Source organism: Elgaria multicarinata, chromosome 7, assembly GCF_023053635.1.
Source record: "Elgaria multicarinata webbii isolate HBS135686 ecotype San Diego chromosome 7, rElgMul1.1.pri, whole genome shotgun sequence".
In the NCBI taxonomy this organism is placed as follows: Eukaryota; Metazoa; Chordata; class Lepidosauria; order Squamata; family Anguidae; genus Elgaria; species Elgaria multicarinata.
The window spans coordinates 112,018,423-112,034,286 of record NC_086177.1 but is presented as its reverse complement, the minus strand read 5'-3'; the positions used below and the strand labels follow the sequence as shown (position 1 = coordinate 112,034,286).

At 47.3% G+C, this 15,864-nt stretch overlaps 2 protein-coding genes across 3 annotated transcripts in view; both read right to left on the bottom strand.

Annotated features, from left to right (window-relative positions):
- Positions 1-2,959, bottom strand: part of LOC134402003 (protein-glutamine gamma-glutamyltransferase E-like) — a 61,258-nt gene extending 58,299 nt beyond the window's left edge. The window contains exon 1 of the mRNA XM_063131368.1: positions 2,923-2,959. Coding sequence (XP_062987438.1) covers positions 2,923-2,959 — 37 coding nt within the window. The remainder of the gene's footprint in view (positions 1-2,922) is intronic.
- Positions 2,960-3,602: 643 nt separating this feature from the next.
- LOC134401189 (protein-glutamine gamma-glutamyltransferase E-like) lies at positions 3,603-14,201 on the bottom strand. 2 transcript variants are annotated; one of them, XM_063129930.1, is made up of 5 exons: positions 14,046-14,201; positions 9,287-9,560; positions 6,492-6,649; positions 5,797-5,930; positions 3,603-4,133 (listed from the first exon to the last, which is right to left on the bottom strand). In XM_063129930.1, the coding sequence occupies exons 2-5, from the start codon at positions 9,516-9,518 to the stop codon at positions 3,986-3,988; spliced, it is 672 nt and encodes a 223-aa protein (XP_062986000.1). In that variant the 5' UTR covers positions 9,519-9,560; positions 14,046-14,201; the 3' UTR covers positions 3,603-3,985. The 2 variants fall into 2 exon arrangements, with proteins under 2 accessions (XP_062986000.1, XP_062985999.1); XM_063129929.1 differs by having other exon boundaries at positions 14,054-14,201.
- Positions 14,202-15,864: the final 1,663 nt, after the last annotated feature.

The following is a 15,864-nucleotide window of genomic DNA, read 5'->3' as shown; positions in this document are numbered from 1 at the left end:
TTGTATCATTACACAAGTCAGGTGTTCTGACAATAGAGGAGAGGTAGCAGAAAACTGTCAACTTAGGCCAGTGTGAGAGTGTCACTCTGACTGACAGATGGAGAACTGAAGAAGTGAGCGAGGGAAGGGGAAAAAAAGTAGTCTGCTGTAATCCTGCACAGGCTTACTCAGAAGTAAGGACAGAAAAAAAGGAGAGAAACAGGTTCTCAGGATCCTTAGAACTTTAAGCATCCTGAGAATCTGTTTCTCTCCTTCTTTCTGTCCTGACTTGGATGCTCTCCTAGGGTGACCATATGAAAAGGAAGACAGGGCTCCTGCATCTTTAACAGTTGTATTGAAAAGGGAATTTCAGCAGGTGTCATTTGTATATATGGAGAACCTGGTGAAATTACCTGCTCATCGCCACAGTTAAAGCTGCAGGTGCCCTGCCCGCTTTTGAATCTGGTCACTCTAGTATAGCTCCTGCAGCTTTAACTGTTGTGATGAAGAGGGAATTTCACCAGGTTCTCCATATATACAAATGACACCTGCTGAAATTCCCTTTTCTATGCAACTGTTAAAGATTCAGGAGCCCTGTCCTCCTTTCCAAATGGTCACCCTAGCTCTCCTCCTTTTGCCCCCCCCGAAGTAAGTGTTTCTGAACAAAGAAAGACATTTATACACATGTACTCAGCTAATGGTGTGTGTGTGTGTGTGTGTGTGTGTGTGTGTGTGTGTGTGTGTGTATTTCAGAACCATTTTGCAAGCTGAAAATACTGCAGGGCTATTATATTAGTATTGCACCAGTACAAAGACTTGTAACAAACTGTGGTAAAGTGAATGAAAAAGACTCTGTTAAATGAAGAGTTAATATCTCTATGGGCTCATCTTCCTCCTAGCAGTAGTGTGGAAAGCAGAGCCGCTCTTAGTTATTCTTGGTCTAGGCAGTTACTGTTAAAGTGAATGTTTGTAGTAAAGACACTCTAGACATCTGCTGTGTTTTATACTCACATGAATAGCTGAAGGGCACAATCCTATGAACGTTTAGACAGGGGGTGCAGAATACCTTACAATTCCCATCATTTCCCAGGGAGTGAGTTGTAGGACTTCCTACTTTCTGCACATTTATAAGATTGCACCCTAAGTTAATTCCCATGATGCTCTGCCTATTATGAGTGGAAGCCAGGGGACACCATTGGATCCTGAGCCCCAATGATTGGCATGCGTAGGGTGACCGTATGAAAAGGAGGACCGGGCTCCTGTATCTTTAACAGTTGCATTGAAAAGGAAAGTTCAGCAGGTGTCATTTGTATAGATGCATGAAATTCCCTCTTCATCACACCAGTTAAAGCTGCAGGAGCTATACAAGAGTGACCAGATTAAAAAGAGGGCAGGGCTCCTGCAGCTTTAACTGGTGTGATGAAGAGGGAATTTCACCAGGTTCTCCATATATACAAATGACACCTGCTGAAATTCCCTTTTCAATACAACTGTTAAAGATACAGGAGCCCTGTCCTCCTTTTCATAGGGTCACCCTAGACTTTCTACTTTCTGAACATTTATAAGATTGCACCCTAAGCCAGGGGACACCATTCGATCCTGAGCCCCAATGATTGGCATGATAGATGTGCAAACAAGGAGCATTTTGATTTCTTTTAGTCTTTCTCCTATCCCATTCTGTGACTGGGGAAGGCCATGGCAAACCACCCTGCTACAAAGTCTGCCAAGAAAACGTCAGCGAAAGCAGGCATCCCTCTAGGAGTCAGCAATGACTCAAGTGCTTGCACGAGAGGTTCCTTTCCTTTCCTTTCCTTTCCCATTCCATCTTACTTATGCTTCTCAGAGAAGGGATGAAAGATGGAACTCTGCCTGCTGAGCTTCTGCCTGGTTTTGCACTGGTACACACCATGCCACTTTGGGCAACGAAATTTATATTTCTCTTTTTTTTGCTATTAGGCACCACCTATACACAATAAATTAAGTTCTCCTGCATGTGACGTGTTTCCCATCAGTGGATAGCCACTGGTCTGTTGGCATCTAGTAGAGTATGCCAGTAGCTGCAAAATGCATAGCTTTTGTTGGGTCAAGAACTGCATCTGTGGCTCCATCACACCAGTGATTTAGCGCCCTCTCGCCATGCCTGGTGTGTGGATTTGCAGCACGGTACCCACATGACGCCGTGCCTGTCCTGCTGACACCCCGCCTCTTCCCCAGCCTTTTCCGTCTTTTCCTAGAACGCCTAAAGTCTGGATTATTTTCCCTAAGCGTGTTTTCCTTCGTTGGGGGCATGTGCTGTGACAGGAGTCTTGCTGTTGGCTTGAATGGATTGCATCAGGTCCTGTCAGGGAAAAGCGATCTCTCCCAGCAGCTGGCTCCAAACCTAAATATAAAAACCAAACCTTCCATCCCAGGCTCGAAAGGTTTTTTCTAAAAAATTGTACAATTCCCAAATCTCTGCAGAGACAGTATTGTACTTCCTCGATGCCCCCAAACAGCCAGACAAAAGGGGTCATTCCACTTTTGCTGGGCAGAAAGGCAGTCTGGTTGAACTACTAATCTGACAGGACCTGCTTGTATATGTCTTGTTAAAAAAAGGGGGGGGGAGGAGCAAGCAATGAACTGGAGGAAGAAAAAGAAGGGGCGGCGTGGAGTAGAAGAGCAAACAAGTGAAAGAGCAGCGTATTCAGGTGAAAGGGATCATAAGCTTGTTGCGCTTATGCATCGGAGGTAAAAAAACGCGGAGGCAAAGCAGGAGGAAAAATCATGAGTGATTGTGTTCCTGAACGGTAGAAGAGCTACAGAGATGAGAATATAAGAATGCCCTTGTATATGTGAAAAGTGCCTTTCCTTTAAACAATGACAGGAGTCCAGCAATGGGGGAGGAAGTTGGGTGGTGAGAACCTTGTTTGGGGAGGCGCTTGTCCCCCTGCTCCTACTCCTCACATGTTTCTGTCGCCCTGTACTCATGGAAGGCACTCATGGTCTGAAGAGGAGAGCCTCCTGTATCTGTAGATTTTCTCCATGTGAACCAGAACCCTGTTCTTCCAGAGAGCTCCTCTTCTCACATGTTAATTCATTCACACATTGAGTGCTTGAATCGGGCTCTCATTTCCACTGAACCTCCTGGAATTTTATTTATTTATCGAACCTCTATACCACCCAATAAACGAAGCACTCTGGGCGGTTCACAAAAATTAAAACCACAAGGTACAGCATAAAATATGAAACACGGAAGCTTAAAACCACAGTATAAAAGTACAACCAGAGTATTTTTGTGCGTGCAGCTCTAACTGCACAAACAGGCACATCGCTATTCTTGTACTTTGCTGGGTAATTCTTCTGGGAGACGTGATAGCACTCTTCAAATACTTAAAAGGTTGTCACACAGAGGAGGGCCAGGATCTCTTCTCCATCCTCCCAGAGTGCAGGACACGGAATAACGGGCTCAAATTAAAGGAAGCCAGATTCCAGCTGGACATCAGGAAAAACTTGAGCAGTTTTTCCTGATGAGTACGACAGTGGAATCAGTTACGACAATGGAATCAGTTACCTAGGGAGGTTGTGGGCTCTCCCACACTAAAGGCCTTCAAGAGGTAGCTGGACAACCACCTGTCAGGGATGCTTTAGGGTGGATTCCTGCATTGAACAGGGGGTTGGACTTGATGGCCTTGTAGGACCCTTCCAACTCTGCTATTCTATGATTCTATGATTCTGTTGTGAAATTTCAAGCACCATTTCACCATTGCGCTTGAGCTAAGCAATCTAACTGACCTAACTTCCCTCTAGCTGAGTAACTCTATGATAGCTTAGGTAGGCCAAAGTAACCTTTAAATCATGTGAATGGATCGAGGTGCTTATTCACGATTAACAAGAATTTCGGTAAATAAATATTTGCCAATTTAATGCTCCCACAGCATTGTGTGAAACCTTTGGTCCTAGCTGCCATGGCCTTGTTCTGTCTTTTGGGACAAGCATCGCCTGGAGGACCACAGCTTGCGCTTCAGAATCATTCGTCCACTATAATGGTCTCAAAGGCATTGATGTGTTGAAATTTGTCACAGGAGAAATTGACGACCAGATGTTTGGTCCCGCTCTTGCTGGGAGTGATTGGAAGGTGGACGCAGGAGCTCTTCTTCGCCTTCACTGATGGCATCCTGTGGAGAAGGAACAAAACAGCTGGTCAGCAAAGAGCTTTCAGTATGCCAGAAGAGGTCAAACAAGAGGTATGGACAACATCATCACTGAACATGGGGCACATGGCATAAAGTGTGCTTGCTTACAACTTACCAAGGAGAAGTGTGGGTGCATGGAGGGTAAATTACATGCCCCGTGTTGTCCTGATCCCTTAGTTTGGGACACCCCTAGTTCGGGGCATCTCACAAGTGAGACATGGACAAGACACAACAGCTGAATCAGCCATTGCTGGCCTGGGCATATGTTTACGTGAAGGCTACTGGCCACAGAGTGGTCCTTTGCATGTCTTGGAAGCCATCCTGGACAGCTTCCAAGATTTATTTATGCCACAGTGTGGCATAAACCAATACAAAGTATAAATAACCTACATGCACTGTGAGGATCATAGAACCATAGAATAGTTGAGTTAGAAGGGGCCTCTAAGGCCACTGAGTTCAACCCCCTGCTCAATGCAGGAATCCATCTTAAAGCACCCTTGACAGATGGCTATCCAGCTACCTCTTGAAGGCCTCTAGGGTGGGAGAGCCCACGACCTCCCTAGGTAATGGGTTCCATTGTCATACTGCTCTAACAGTCAGGAAGTTCTTCCTGATGTCCAGCTGGAATCTGGCTTCCTGTAACTTGAGCCCATTAGTCCACATTTTGCACTATGGGCTGATGGAGAAGAGATCCTGACCCTCCTTTGTGTGACACCCTTTCAAGTTAAAGGAAGCCAGATTCCAGCTGGACGTCAGGAAAAACTTCCTGACTGTTAGAGCAGTACGACAATGGAATCAGTTACCTAGGGAGGTTGTGGCCTCTCCCACACTAGAGGCCTTCAAGAGGCAGCTGGACAACCATCTGTCAGGGATGCTTTAGGGTGGATTCCTGCATTGAGCAGGGGGTTGGACTCGATGGCCTTGTAGGCCCCTTCCAACTCTGCTATTCTATGATTCTATGAAGTCCTTGAAGAATGGTCTCATGTCTCCCCTCAGTCTTCTCTTCCCCAGGCTAAACATGCCCAGTTCTCTCAGGCCACAGCTAGACCTAAGGTTTATCCTGGGATCATCCAGGGTTCACCCCTGCCTGAGCACTGGATTCCCTGTGTGTCACCTAGATGAACAGCTTTGACCCCTGGACGATCCAGGGATAAGCCTTAGGTCTAGCTATGGCCTTAGTCTCTCCTCATATGCCTTTGTTTCCAGACCTCTGATCATCCTGGTTGCCCTCCTCTGAACACGCTCCAGCTTGTCTGCATCCTTCTTGTATTGTGGAACCCAGAACTGGACACAATATTCAAGATGAGGCCTAACCGGGGCCGAACAGAGGGGAACCAGTACCTCACGTGATTTTTAAGCTATACTTTCTTTTCTTTTCTTTTTTGCAGCCACGTCACTCTATTGGACAAGAGAACGTTGGGCTGACCTCACAGGAGAAGGAGTTCTGTTACGGATGCATGATGTTTCCAGACCCCCTACTGTTGAGAGACTACTCTCTCCACACCCCACTGGAGAGAGACTTTGCTTCATCTGCAATAGTGGCTGAGCAATCCAAAACCCAAACTCCAATATCAAGAGCCACATAGCGCTTCCCTTCTCTGTTAGTGGCATGCTGTTCACCAGCCCAGGGACACTTGGTACTTACTTTATTTTGCATACGTCCACCATCAAACCACTGCCTTCCGCCCGCAGCACACAGTCCTTCAGCTCCTCCTCCAGGGGGTTGGTGAACATCACTTCCACTTTCACTTCCTCACCCACTTTCGCTTGGCCCAGCACCTGCCCAGAGGAAAGTTTCGGTTGAGCAGAGCAACTCCAATCATTTTCCTGGGCTGCCCTAGACCTGTGTTAGGAGGAGAGGCCCAGGAGGCAGGCCAGGGAAGGAGGGGAACCAGCCTCCAAGGGTCTTTCCAGGCATGGGGCTACCTGGCACAGCCAAGCAGACACAGCTCACCCCTCCCTGACAACCATCTGTCAGGGATGCTTTAGGGTGGATTCCTGCATTGAGCAGGAGGTTGGACTCGATGGCCTTGTAGGCACTTTCCAAGTCTTCTATTCTATGATTCTATGATTCCACTCATGTAACTCCTCCATGGGAGCAGTGGGTTGGACTCGATGGCCTTATAGGCCCCTTCCAACTCTACTGTTCTATGATTTTCTGCTCTTGCTGGTCCCGCTGTCTGTCTGCACTCAAGAGCTTTTACTTACGGTTTCTGGATAGCAGCGGTTCTCACGGCCTTTTCATATTAGCCACGTCAAAGTTCATTTTAGCTTCCCTGACCTTGGGTGGACAGGAGGGGCCTGGCCTGGGCAAGTGAGCAGCTGAGCAGGGACATTTACCTTCATGAGCACAGGAGGGTTGTCTAGAACGATGACTCTTTCCACCAGAGCTTGGCTCCCATCTTCTACTTGGCATAAAGCAGTCGCTTGAATCATATTGTCTGAGGTCAGGTGGTCCCTGTACTCAGCATAAGAGATCTTGAGAGGAAATGCTTTCTCTGAAAGAGAAGCGATAGAGAACAGATTGTCTCCATGCAAGCCTGGCCAGGCTCTGAACAGGTTGTTCCTTCCTTGTAGTAGGGCAGGGGCTCATGGAGCTGTTGTGACCTGCCCAGCGGTAATGCTAATTTGTGGATGCCTGGGACATTCTTGCCAGTGCTAGAAATTAGTGAAGGAAGTCCTGCTCGTCTCTGATTTCTCGTCTCTGATCAGAGGCACTAAGAGGGCTGCAGCAGGAGAAGGATTTGCCAGCTTCAGTTCAGACGCGCATGTTGGAGGGAGGGGGTTCATTTAAATGGGACATGAGGATTTGGGGGCTGGGTCAAACATCTAGTGGAAAAAGAAGGGTTTTAATGGATAAATGGTAACTGCTACCAGGGCCGGTGCTACCATAGAGGCCACTCAGGCGGCCGCCTAGAGCGCCAAGGTAAGGGGGCGCACCGAACGCCGCACCAGAAGCCGCTCTCCCACAGCGGTTCTGAGAGGGCGGCTTCCGGGCGCACCATTCCAAAGCCGCCCGCCCGCTCTAGCGTCCTGGCTTTGCTTCAGCTGGGCGCCCCCCTAGACAAAACGAAGCCACGCCTGTCCCCTCCCCACTCCAGCATCCTGGCTTCGCTTCGGCTGGGGCGGGCGGGCGGCTTTGGAATGGCGTGCCCGGAAGTCGCTCTCCCAGAGCAGCTTCCGGCCAGGCGTGCCGTCCTGGCGTTGCTTCGGCTGGGTGGGCGTGCAGCTGAAGCGAAGCCATAACGCGGGTGGGGGGTGGGGCTGGGTGGCGGCTTTGGAACAGCCGCCTGGAAGTCGCTCTCCCAGAGCGGCTTCCGGCCGGGCGCGCCATTCCGAAACCACCCACCCCACCCAGTGTCCTGGCTTTGCTTCGCCTGGGTGGGCAAGATGGCACCCTGCACCCAGGTACGCTGGGGTGGGGTGGGGGTGAAAGCAGCTCACCTGCCTAGGGCGCAAAATAGTCTGGCACCGGCCCTGACTGCTACATTTGGCTCCCAGCTTCTGACCCTCCTATTACTTATTCCCTGGAGGCGGGGGCATGTGTGTGTGTGTGTGTGTCCTTTTCCAGAAACCTTTGCTGATAAATGCATGAACTGGTTGTTGGTCATCAACTGTTTAACTGGCAGAAGAACCCTCCTAACAACGAAGGAGCAAGCAAGCACTAGTTTGGGGTTTGTCAAGCTGGGACTTCCCTAGGATGACGCTCGGGGAAGTAGGGTTGGGAAAGACATTCTTTGTTCCCCCACCAGCTCTCCCCCCTCTGAATCATAACGAGACTCATACTCCACTCTGAGCTCCATGAAGGAAGGCTAAGATACGGGTGCGTCTCTGGAAGTCTGGAGCCAGTGAAAGAGCTGTAAGAACATATCTGAATGTTATCCCTTGGTACTCTGCATGGAAAATCATACACTTGCCTCACTGCCAAAAGCGGGGTGCAAACGAAGATGCGTGGTCTCCACGCGGGGCTCTAAACAGGATCGCTCCAGTCAGCATGCAAAGAAGAGTTCAGGGGCTTCAATCTCTGCTGAATCCTAATGAGCAGGGCCTTTGCTGCACTCGAAAAATTGAGACCATAAGAGCCTTGAAGCTGGAGCAGACCAAGGGCTTATCATGTCTAGCTTCACTAGCCAAGCAGAGGTGTCTGGGAAGTGTACTGGAGGCCATGATTTATTGATTTATTTATTATTGCATTTATATCCCACCATTTTTTCTGCAAGGAACCCAAGGCAGCATACAGAATAATCCTCCTCCTCTTCTCCATTTTATCCTCACAACAACAACCCTGTGAGGTAGGCTGGGCTGAGAGTCTGTGACTGGCCCAAAGTCACCCAGTGGGTTTCCATGGCCGAGTGGGGACTAGAACCCGGCTCTCCCGACTCCCAGTCTGACACTCTAGCCACTACACCACACTGGCTCTCATTTACAGTCTGACAGGTCAAAGTGTATTTGGATACATATTCTAATTTGATCAATTTGTTATGTAGAAAAGGCTATAATTTAACAGTCCGCATTTCATGAATCCACAGTCTATGGTTACGTTAGGTTCTTCATGGTTTCTTCCAGCTTCTCGTTGTTTACTCCAAAGAATTCATGCACCTTTTCATTATTCTTGTAGAACTGGAATGTTGGCATGCACTTCACATCACAGTATATGCCAATCTCCACATACTGTGGCAATTATATCAACCTTCCAGGGGTGCAATTTAGGATTCACACACCCCTCCCTTTCCTCTGTGTTTCAGACCTTGGCCTCATCTACACCAAACGGGATATTGCACTATGAAAGCGGTATATAAAAGGCAGGAGACACACCAAGCAGGATATAGCACTATGATGGTGCTATATGGCATGCGTCAATGGGCCCCAACAGTTGTGAGTGCACTTCCATACCACTATAAAGCAGTAGTGTGGCTCCTGCCTCTTATATACTGCTTTCATAGTGCAATATCTTGCTTGGTGTAGATTAGGACCTTGCGTGATCAGCTCCAGGAATGCCCTCCTCTCTGGCTGATGCACCAAGTGACCAACATCGCTTCCAACCCATGCAAGTTCTATGACTTAACTGTCATCTGCCTCTTGTCTGGCCATGAGGTGGCCAACTCTTGGGATTTGGGCTTCTACAAAAGGATTACCTTCTTTAGGGCCAAGAATCACTGGGAGGGAGCTGTTCCAGACCTTTCGGACACGGTTCCCAGTGTAGATGATGGTCGAAGCCATCACATTAGCCGTCAAGCTCTTGATTTCAGATGTATGGTTTCTCAACCTCAAGATTAATTTGACATCCTCGCCGACTTGCGGGGGGCTCTCCACGTTGAACTCCCCTGAGATGTTGGCATTTCCAGCTTCTGGCTGTCTGGCAAACATGGCTTCTGATGTTTTCAAATACTTCCCTTTCCTTGGCAGAGCCTGGAAGAGACAGAGCAGGGAGGCAATGTTCAGAGGGTCACAAAGGATGCAGGCTGCTCAGAAGCCACTGGGGGCAGAAGCTCTCTGTGGATTTCCCTAAACATGACAAAATGGTGGACTCTTTGGCAGGGCCAGTGCCAGACTATTTTGTGCCCTAGGCAAGGTGAGCTACTTTTACCACCCCCCCCCCCAAAAAAGCCAACTTTGATTTTTAAGAACAGATGTTTCCTGGAAAAAATAAGAAGCACAAAACTTGAAACTGCTAAATTTATTCTAAAGTGCAAGAAATACGTCATGCCAATTATAGCAAACAAATTGGAAAGGATGTCTATGGGTCTAAAATGCATTATTTAATAGGAATGTCATCTCCAAATCATCCCCCCCAACTCACACATGCGTGCGCACACACACACTCAGCATCACTCACTCCAAACAAACACACGCATGAGCACATGCATTCATTCAAAGACCCCCTGCACCCCATTCACCCATACATTATCTCTCTCTCTCTCTCTCTCTCTTCCGGGCGCGTTCCAGAAGTCCGAACGTGGAGCCGCCCCACCCCCACCCCAGCGTCCCTGGCTTTGCTTTGGCTGGGCGGGTGCGGGGCGCCATCTCGCCCACCCATGTCCAGCTGAATCATCAGGCCGGGCCAGCTCACAGCCAACGCGCATGAGTGCTGCGCTGTGCCCGGCGCCCCTCTTAGCTTGGCGCTCTAGGCAGCCGCCTGAGTGGCCTCTATGGTAGCACCGGCCCTGCTCTTTGGGCTTAACTCCTACCAGTGCAATTTCTGGCATAAAGGAAGTCTGGGCCATTGAGGGCTGGCAGGCACGTCTGCTCACTGCCCTGGCCTGTCTCAGATGGGAGGCATGGATTCCGATCCCTTGCTTTTATTGGATGCCCTTCTGCCCTCACTGTCCCAGCTTAGCTATCAGGGCAAATAAAAAGGCTGAAAACTCTTGTAGTTGCCCATGAGTCTATTTGCTTTGGTCTCCTTATGTTGGTCTCCTTATGCCTGGCATTCAATTATGCTCTACTAAATGTTTAGCCATAGCTGCAGTCACTCCAGTGGAAGGGCTCCAGTGCTGCATCAAGGCTGTGATGGGCCCTGGGGCTAGTAGTATATAAATTATGTAAGAGTCACCAAACATGACCAAGCAATAACCTGCAATAAGCAATATCCCAAGCCACAAGTGTGCAGCCTAGCTGGACCATTGGGAGACTTTGGGGGAGAGAAAGAGAGAGAGATTGTTTGAGGCTGGAGGCTTTGGTTTGTCTGCAATGACTTAGAGTGAGAGACAACAGAGGTTGCACAGACAATCCAGAGACATCTATTGTAACTTAGCCCCATGGTGCTGGCATGAAACACAGGGCATTAGGAAGAGGGTCTCAGAGTCGCATGTTTGTGCAGGAAGGAGACAGGAGTTCAAAGTCTGGATGTGCCAAGTGGTTCCAACACACAAGCCTTGAGAAGCTAATGTATATAAGTGAGAAGGGTGGATGGGCAAAGTAGTGTTCACTGCCACAACACCCACCCTAATGTTAGAGTAGAGAAACTTGTGACAATTAGACACAAGCTTTTTTAAAAAATTGAAATTAAAAAAAGCCAGCCATCCGGCCGGACAGTAGCAAGACCTTGTTAACAACAACAGCAGCTTGCATTGAGTGAAGAAACAGTCAGAAAAGATATTTGAGGGAAGGGGAGAATGTAACACACAGAGTAGAGCAAAAGCTTCAAAGCACAGCAAAACCTACAAAAGTAGGAGTGAGTGAAGTTAAATTCAGATACATTGAATCTCTCACTCGTTCTTTATTTCAGTGATTTTAACATTAAGATGCTATGTAGAACAGATTTGTCTTAAATGTGTGCTGTAAAATCAGACATGTGACCAAGGCTATGTTCGGGTGGGCACGCCCCCTTGGTGCTGGACACGCCCCCTTGGTGCTGGACATGCCCCCTTGGAGGCCGACCATGTTGTCCTCCTTTTTGGTTGCCAAAATATGGTCACCCTAATATAATAACCCCCCTCCTCTGCCCATAACGATGAACTCAACATGTGTGCATGCACACACACAGGCATAGAAAAAGACAGCTCTCTGAGCACAAGGTGCCCCAGTGACGAAGCACCTCAGCCCCAGTGACAAAATGTCAGCAAACAAGTGACTCAGGCAACTAAGAACTTAAGAAGAGCCCTGCTGGATCAGACCAAGGGTCCATCTAGTCCAGCACTCTGTTCACACAGTGGCCAATCGACTGTTGACCAGGGACCCACAAGCAGGACACAATGCAACAGCACCCTCTCACCCATGTTCCCCAGCAAGTGGTGCACGCAGGCTTACTGCCTCTGAAACTGGAGGTAGCACATAGCCATCAGGACTAGTAGAAGGAATAACAGTCAGGAGACCTTTCATTCACGGCCAAAAGGCAAAGCACATATGTAATAAATAAAAATAAAACTTTCAAATGTATTGAACTTTTTGAATAGCCTTGGGTCACCTCTTTCATCCATTGAAATAAAGTAAGAAACTAACGTTCAGCTTCCATTTCTGCATGGCCATCAATTAAAAAAAAAGTTGAACAGTACAGCCCTATACATGTCCATTCAGAAGTAAATCAGCGGGTCCATCACTCAGTGGCATGGGGAGACGGACGGACAGTGCGATGGCAGAGCACATACTTGGCATGCAGAAAGTGGCAGCTTCAGTCCCCAACCTCTCTAGCCAGGGTTGGAACTATTCCTGCCTGAAACACTGGAGAGTTGCTGCCAGTCTGTGTTGACAATATTGGGCTAGATGGACCAAGTGCTTGACTTGTTGTAAGCCAACTTCCTACGTTCCCAAGGACTGCCCGTCTATTCTGAACGCTCCAACAGGCTACAAGGATTTGTTGAACATTTGTTGACTCCCTGGATTAAGTGTTGCTTTTTCCCAGGTGAGTATGTACAGGATCGGAGCCTTCCAGCACAATCCTATGTATGCCTACTTAAAGAAAACTCCCACTGTGTTCAATAAGGCTTACTCTCAGGTAAGTGTGCACAGACTGACAGCCTAAATCAGTGGTTTCCCAATTAGCTAAGTACTGTGGACCCCTTGTTTTTCAAATGCCAAGCCATGGACCCCCTACTTCTGAAAAATTTATCTCTATGGTAGTTACCTGTGCGAAGCAATTTTTTTGGAGAAAAGGGGTAGCCCCTAATAAGCAAAGGATTTTAGGTATACTAAAAAGCAGACCATAAAATTTGTGATATTTGTGATATTACCATGCAAAACTGATAATGATTTAGTTAGGAATATAAAGACGAATTTAATTTTACTAATGTCTACTTTACAATTGAACAAATTATTACTTTTCTAGCAGCTACTAAACCTAAATGTGATGGGAGAAATCCTGCCTCTTTTTGTCCCGAACAATCCCTTCCACATCCGGTTCAATATTTCCTACTTTTAATCTCAAATCTGGATCAACATCGAGCCGATTTCTATGCTTGTTCTTCATATAACAAAATGTCAAAAATGTTTGTTCACAGAGATATGTGGAAGGAAAGGGAACGAGATGTTTCACAGCCTTTTCACCTAAACTTCTTATAATCAGGAAAACCTGTCACCCAGAATTGGTCCAGTCTATATTCTTTGAAAAATGATTTCAATGAACCATCACAAGTCACGTCAACAAGTGCATCTTGCTCTTCCACAGAGAGAGTTGTTAGTTTGTACATCACCGCATTCAAAAGGATTCCTTCCCCGTGAGTTTTCAGGATTAGGTGCAGGGAAGGAATCTCTGAAGCGAGTCGCTAAATCATGCAGGTGCTCAGTGATGTTAGATTTTACTTCTGGTAGGAATTCGTCATCAGTGGACTCCAGAAATGAATGGTGAATATGTGAATAGTGCCACGGACCCCCCTGGGTGAGTTACGTGGACCCCCTGGGGTAGGGTGACCATATTTGGGAAACCAAAAAAGAGGACACCTAGTGTGTGTGTGGGGAAGCAGCTTTCTGAGTCCTGCAGAAAGTAAGTTATTCCCCCGCCACCTTAAAGAACCCGATTGGAGTGGAGGAGGGGAAAGGATTTCATTCCACTCCAATTAGGGCCTTTTCTATAATGTCCACGAATGACCCACTTTCCCCTTTAAGACCTCAATTGGAGCTCAGGGTGGGGGAATGATGTGCCTCAAGAAAGCATGTCATTCCCTCCTGCCATGCTAATAGCAGCCTTAAAGAGGAAGGTGTGTCATTCCAGGACATTATTGAAAATTATAGAAAATCCCCCCTGACACCATGGGAAGAACAAAAACCAGGACAAATCCGGGGAAATCCTGACAGTTGGTCACCCTACCCTGGGGTCCACAGACCCCCAATTGGGAACCACTGGCCTAAATCATGTTTCTTCATTGCCTCCCCCCTCCCAGTTTCCTTCTGGTTACCATAAGGGGGCAAAAACAACTCAATGGATCAAGAAACATAGGCTGAAATGCAAAGCCTACTTACTTACTAACCAGGGATTTAGTGTGTTGCTGTTCTCCTGTTGCAATGGGTGGGAGAGCGTCTGGGGAAGGGGCAAACCCTCACCAACAGCTGAAGCAGGGAAAAACTTGCAAAGGTTCCTCATTTCAAATCCCCCAAATGCAGCATTGCACACACAGCTTCCTGGTAAGGGATGGTAAATTTGAAGGGCCAATCAGAGACCCAGACTGGTTGTCAGTACTGGGAGGAGGTACTGGGAGTGCTGGAGGGTGCCCTTAAGGTAGAGCAGTTAAGGTGGAACAGCTGGGCTCAGAGAGAAGAAACAGAAAGTTTTTAAAAAAGAACACCCCTAACTTCTATATGCAGATAGGGGACTGCAGTTGAATAAGGAAGAGGATTTTTAAAATGTAGAAATGCATTATTATTATAATTTTAAACGCTTCTTTTGCATGAAGTAAGATTGGAGCTTGAAAGAACATGCACTTCTATCATTCCTGTTTGTTATTGGGAAGGCTTATCCGCATAGAGACGCAGAAACGGGCTCAAGTTAAAGGAAGCCAGATTCCAGCTGGACATCAGGAAAAACTTCCTGACTGTTAGAGCAGTACGACAATGGAATCAGTTACCTAGGGAGGTTGTGGGCTCTCCCACACTAGAGGCCTTCAAGAGGCAGCTGGACAGCCATCTGTCAGGAATGCTTGAAGGTGGATTCCTGCATTGAGCAGGGGGTTGGACTCGATGGCCTTATAGGCCCCTTCCAACTCTGCTATTCTATGATTCTATGAAAATCCAGAAAATGCTTTGCTTTGCTTCTAGTTTGTAGGTTTGGCAAGGACCCACAGATCCAGTTGGTCTCCCTTCAGGTTATTTCCACCATTGAGAACTTTTGTGCAAGGGACTGAGCCGAGGAACAACTGAAGAGTTAATTCCAAACTTTGGGCCGTAGAACCTGTCCAGAAAAAAAAAAAAAAAAAAACAGTGGAGAGAGAAGGCAGGTTTTACCACTAGCCCTAAGGAAAATACAAGCTGACTCACAGGTCCTTGAAGTGCAAAGAAAGCAAAGAGTTCTCTCCTTCGGGACCTGGCGCCCATTTTGATGGTGCCGTGAGGCAGCACTTGCGTTCTTTCCTGGCATCTGCATGGGAAGAAACGCAAGTGCGAACTTCCTAGCTCTGTAAAAGTAAAAAAAAAAAATTGGGTGGGGGGGAGAGGAATGGGGTCATTCCTCCACCCCTTTTTTACTTTATTGTCTGTATCTGAGCAGCTAATAAAAATAAAAAAGAACCATGGGGTGTGGGGATGGAACGAGGGACTCTGGGCAAACCACCTCTCCTTCCTTTGGCTGCCCATTCCTCCTCCCATTTCTTTTTTTATTATTATTATCTGTATCTGTGCAGCTGAACAGCTGCAGATAATAAAATTTAAAAATGCGGGAGGAATAGCCCTGTTTCTCTACCCCCATTTTATTTTTTCTTACTTTTACAGAGGCGTGGGGCCACGCCTTCCCTGTCCAGCCCATGGCGACCAATCAGGGTGCGCCATGGGCTGTGACAAGCTTCCACTGCTAAAAATGTTGGGATAAGTGCCCAACCTTTTTGGAGCGGAGTTTCTGGGGTCTGCCCCCGGATGGCTTAGCAGTGGTTATTTATTTTTTATTTTTTTATTTATTACATTTATATACCACCCCACAACCGAAGCTCTCTGGGCGGTTTACAACAGTTAAAATTGGTAAACATTAAAAAGTATACAAATTTAAAAACCATCAAAAACATAAACACAAGAGTATAAAAACAACAGTATCCATTTAAAAACAACAATTCTGGGGTCCATTAAAAACAAACTT